The sequence below is a fragment of the Chaetura pelagica genome, unplaced genomic scaffold, assembly GCF_000747805.2.
Source record: "Chaetura pelagica isolate M959 unplaced genomic scaffold, ChaPel_1.0 scaffold1222, whole genome shotgun sequence".
Taxonomy (NCBI): domain Eukaryota; kingdom Metazoa; phylum Chordata; class Aves; order Apodiformes; family Apodidae; genus Chaetura; species Chaetura pelagica.
Window position 1 is genome coordinate 375,880 of NW_009952494.1, and position 5,116 is coordinate 380,995.

Consider the following 5,116-nt stretch of genomic DNA (forward strand, 5'->3'; position numbering starts at 1 on the left):
GTCAGGTGGCACTCGGAGCAGAAGCTGCTGAAGCGCTCCAAGCGCAGCCTGCACTTTAACGACCCCAAGTACCCCCAGCAGTGGCACCTGGTGAGTGGTTCCCTGGCTCTGCCCTGCCAGGGCTGTCCGTAGGGCTGCCCTGTGGGGACAGGGGTCCCTTGCTGTCCTTGTGGGGAGGGGGCAGCTCGCCCAGAGCTCAGCACGTGCTGGCTGTGGCAGCAGGAGGAGGCAGCCCCTGCAGGGTCAGGGGCAGGCGTGCCCAGCGCTGCAGCTCCCCACTCCCTGCCTCCAGGGGCTCTTCCTTGCTGTCTGTGTAACTCAGATCACAGTCACAGAGTAGTCAGGTTTGGAAGGGACCTCTAGAGATCATCTAGTGCAGCCCCCCCACAGAGCAGGGTCACCTGCAGTAGATCCCACAGGAACACGTCCAGTTGGATTTGGGATGTGTCCAGAGGAGACTCCACCACCTCTCTGGGCAGCCTGTCCCAGGGCTTTCTTACCTGTTATCTGTTAAAAAAAAGTTCCTCCCCTATGTTTAGCTTGAACCCCCTGTGCTCCAGTTGGTGCCCATTTCCCCTTGCCCTGTCACTGGACACTATGGAAAAGAGACTGGCCCCCTCCTGCTGACACCCCTGGAGATCCTGACCAGCACTGATGAGATTCCCCCTAAGGCTCCTCCTCTCCAGGCTCTCCCAGCCCTTCCTCACAGGAATTCTCCATTCCCCTCATCATGTTCGTGGCCCTGCCACTCCTCCCAGCCCAGGCAGTGTTCCCAGGAGCCCCTCTCCTCACAGCTGACCCCCTCCCTGCTTTTCCTCTCCCCTCACTGCCCTCCCTGGTGCTCAGAACAACCGCAAGAGCCCCGGGAAGGACATCAACGTCACCGGCGTCTGGGAGCGGAACGTGACGGGCAGCGGCGTCACCGTGGTGGTGGTGGATGATGGTGTGGAGCACACAGTCAAGGACATCCAGCCAAACTATGTGAGTGCTGCATCCCTTCCCTGGGAGATGCTGGTGAGCAGCTCCCTCTGACCCGCAGCAGCTGCTGAAGCTACCTCAGTTGGTCACTTTCACAGAATGCTCAGGGTGGGAAGGAAGCTCTGGAAATCATCCAGTCTAACCCCCCTGTCAGGGCAGGTTCACCCAGACCAGGTAGCACAGGGTGGCATCCAGCTGGGTTTGAAATGTCTTCAGAGTTGGAGACTCCATCACCTCTCCAGGCAGCCTGTCCCAGTGCTCTCCCTCAAAGTAAAGAAGTTCCACCTCATGTTCGGACAGAACTTCCTATGTTCACCATTGTGCCTGTGACCTCTTGTCCTGTCACTGGGCACCACTGGAAAAAGACTGATCCCTCCCTCCTGACACCCACCCTGTAAGAATTTATAAGCATTGATAGGATCCCCCCATCAGTCTTCTCCAGATTAAGAAGACCCAAGTCCCTCAGCCTCTCCTCCAGCAGCAGGTAGCAGTGTTGAGCTGCAGCTCTGTCTGGAGCAGCCTGGAAGTTCCCGTGGCTTCCAGGCTGTTTCAGCCCACCCTGCCTGCTCTGAACCCTGCTCTTCCCAAAGAGAGGAGAGCAGAGCCCCGCGTCACCACCGTGGGTCTGTTTTCAGAGCCCAGAAGGCAGCTATGACTTGAACTCCAACGACCCTGACCCTATGCCTCACCCTGACGAGGAGAACGGCAACCACCACGGGACGCGCTGCGCGGGGGAGATCGCGGCCGTGCCCAACAACAGCTTCTGCACCGTGGGAGTCGCCTACGGGAGCCGCATCGCGGGTACGTGGGGGCCGCGGCACCCGCCTGCTGCCCCGGGGCCTGGCTGCTCTCATCCCTGGCCTGAGGGGCCCGTGGGAGAGGGGCTGGGCTGAGGTGGCTCTAAGGCAGCCGTGCTTGGGCTGGTGGGTCTGTTGGAGGCTTTCCCAGCCCTTGGTCAGGCGAAGGTCTGGCTGCTCCTCCTCTGCCAGGCCAGGGAACATCCTGCAGTGTCCTCGGCTCCCTCCAGAGCTCTCACACTGCCTTGCAGAGGGAGGAGAGATCTCTGTGCAATGCAGGGTGTGTCCCTGGCAGAGCAGAGGGTGTTGGTGCCATGGGGTGGCCTGGGAGGCTGTAACCTCTGTGCATTCCCTGGCTGTGCTGTGGGGCTGGGGAGCGGGTGGGCCCTGGAGTGCCAGTAGGGTCCACCCTGGGTCACTCAGGTGGGACCTGGCACTTCTTGGGGCTTTGGCTCCTCAGAGCAGTGTCTGGCCTCGCAGGGGGACAGGGGACAGCCTGGGAGGTGTGGAGCCAGCAGAGGGGGCAGCCCATGCACCCCTCACTGTGCTGCTCCCCTCCTGGAGGGCTGGGATGTGGCAGTGAAAAGCTGTGTGCTGTGTCAGGCAAGAGCTGAGCTGCGTAGGTGGCTGTGCTGGCTGTAGATGGGCTCAGTGGAGCTGAGCACCTGCTTTCCGTTTGTAATGTCCTTTTCCAGCCTAAACTGTGATGTAAAATGGGAATTATCAGGGGTTGGGGATCACTGGAGGCTCAGCACAAGCTGTCAGTGGCTCTGGTAGAGGGGTGGCCTCGCCCTTCTGCTCTGAGCACAGCCACGGGGTGTCCCAAAGCCACTCCTGGTAGTTTGGGGACTAGGGAGGAGAGGCAATTGCTGCAGGCAGGAAAGTGGTGGGATGTGAAGAAGCCCCCAGGAGCAGGGCTCTGGGCAGAGTGCTCAGTTGTGCACAGGAGGGAGCCCAGCTGGTGTTTGGTTGTGCCATCTCTTGTCACCCAAGGTGGTTCTGGCAGTGGGACTGGTGGACTTGCTTGGCAGGAGAGCTATGTCCAGCATTTCCCTGGAGCTCCACATGAGGATGATGTCCCTCAGGCACACCCAGCCCTGCAGACTGATCTGCAGGGTTACAGCTTCAGGAGGTCTGGCTCAGTCAGGCTGGGAGAGCAGGTGTCCCCAGTGTGAACCCGCTGAGGAATTTGCCTGCAGTTCATGCACCTTCCTTTGATCCCCTCTGGTCACCTTAGTTGTCCTTTTTCCTGCAGGCATCCGTGTGCTGGATGGGCCCCTCACAGACAGCATGGAGGCCATTGCCTTCAACAAGCACTATCAGATCAACGACATCTACAGCTGCAGGTGAGCCCTGAGGGAATGCTGAGACAGTGTTTCTGTTCCTGGAGAGCTGGCACGGGTTGTGCACAGCACCCAGAGCCGTGAGGCGAGTTCTGCTGCAGCACATCCCACAGCCTGGCCAAGCTGAAGGGGCACTGTGCCCCCCGCTGTGGTCTGAGAGCTCCAGCTGAGCTGGAGCTGGGGGGACTGGAATGTGTGATGGCGATTGGAATGTGTGAGAAGCTGGTGGTTAAACAACAAAAAAAACATTTCATCCACTGGAATCTGACCCAGGGGCAAACACGGCAGCACTGTCCCAGCAGTGAGGGGCCAACCTGCCGGGTGGGAAAGTGCAGCATCATCCGGTCCCAGTTGTGGTGCTGGGAGTAACTGGTGGCTCCTGGTAGCAAACGGTGATGGGAGGAGGAGCTGCTGTCTGGGACTCCTGGGGCTGTCACTTCACAGTGTCTCTGTTTGCAGCTGGGGTCCAGATGATGATGGGAAAACCGTGGATGGCCCCCACCAACTGGGAAAGGTAAGAGCCCCCCAGCAGCACGGGTGACCCTGACTTCTGGCCTGCCTGGACAGGTGAGGAGGGATGTGCACATTTCGCTGCCAGCAGAGGGGTGACACATTGCCACGTGGTGGGAGAGGTGGCAGAGGTGACGTGGCTGTGGGAGGGCAGCGTTTGGGCAACATTAGATGAGCTGTCCACGGAGAAGCTGGTTCCAGCAGAAAAACACTCTTTTGCAACCTGTGATGTTATTCTGACACCTTTTGCAAGCCAAGGGATGCTCTCAGCTCAGGAGACTGGTTGTTCCCAGTGCTGAGGGTGGTTTTCAGGGCAAGGAACATGTCTTTGAAGTCACTGAGGGGCTTTGGCTGCTCCTTCCTGGGCTGTTAAGGTGTCTTTACAGTGTCTGTGCTGCAGAACTGCTGCAAAACAGCAGCCTGGCTCCTGCTGCTGAGGTACCACAGTGAGAGGTCACCCAGGGGACCTCAGAACAGGCAGTACATTGCTCCTGGCTGTGATTCTGCTTCATTTCTGCTTTGCTCAGCAGCCCTTTGCTGCACTTCTCTAATCACGGGGTAGCAGTTGCTGTGCTGTCTGCAGCAGGGCTGACAACTGGGCTATTGGTTCGTGGTGACCAGTGGTTTCCAGTTCTGCAGGTTATTTTTTTCTCTTCCTGTACATGGAAGCAGCTCTAAGGAGCCCTGGGACACAGGGCACAGCAAAGCTTTAGCACAGCAGCACATCTGGAGGGATCTCTGGCCAGGGCAGTGCATACCTTCACCTGCCCAGGGCAGGCAAGAGGAGGAGCTGGTTCCCAGCAGGCTTGCTCTCTTGCTTGCCCAGCAGACCCTCTCCCTAGGCAGGGATGTGTGTGCCAGGAGCTGACCTGGGCATGTGCCCCTCGGGCAGGGCTGTCTCCGTGTGTCCCAGCGTGTGGGGGGCAGGGCTGTGCCAGGAGCAGCCACGGCTCCTTCTCCACAGGCTGCCCTGCAGCACGGGGTCATCGCCGGCCGCAGGGGCTTCGGGAGCATCTTTGTGGTGGCCAGTGGCAACGGGGGGCAGCACAACGACAACTGCAACTACGACGGCTACGCCAACTCCATCTACACTGTCACCATAGGTGAGTGCCCATGTCTGCTCTCACCTTCCTTCCCGGCCTGGAAAAAAGGAGATCATCCCAAAAGCACAAAACCTGCCCAGCTGGCTGGAAAGCGTCTGTCCTCTGGTGGTGGATGTGGCAGCCTGCAGAGGTGTGCAGGGCTGCAGTTTTCTTTTGGCCTCCGGAGCAAGAGAGGCCATCTCTGGGGCTGACAGACACTGCTGTGTTGAGGGAGGGACCCAAAGCACAGTGTTCTCACCCTGTGTGTTAGAAAAGAAACATCTGATCCACTTTTTTGAGGGCAGAAGCTGCATGAGGGGTAGAAGTTCTGTCCAGCATTAAGCACGGTGGAAGGTTATTTCCTGTGGCTGCCTCTCCCAGAGCTCTTCCAGCCATGACAAATCCA

The 5,116-nt window shown here is 59.0% G+C and overlaps 1 protein-coding gene across 1 annotated transcript in view; it reads left to right on the plus strand.

Annotated features, from left to right (window-relative positions):
* Positions 1-5,116, plus strand: part of PCSK7 (proprotein convertase subtilisin/kexin type 7) — a 16,914-nt gene that overhangs the window by 1,944 nt on the left and 9,854 nt on the right. Inside the window, exons 2-7 of the mRNA XM_010008899.1 lie at positions 6-90; positions 847-981; positions 1,614-1,779; positions 3,031-3,121; positions 3,578-3,632; positions 4,593-4,731. Coding sequence (XP_010007201.1) covers positions 6-90; positions 847-981; positions 1,614-1,779; positions 3,031-3,121; positions 3,578-3,632; positions 4,593-4,731 — 671 coding nt within the window. The remainder of the gene's footprint in view (positions 1-5; positions 91-846; positions 982-1,613; positions 1,780-3,030; positions 3,122-3,577; positions 3,633-4,592; positions 4,732-5,116) is intronic.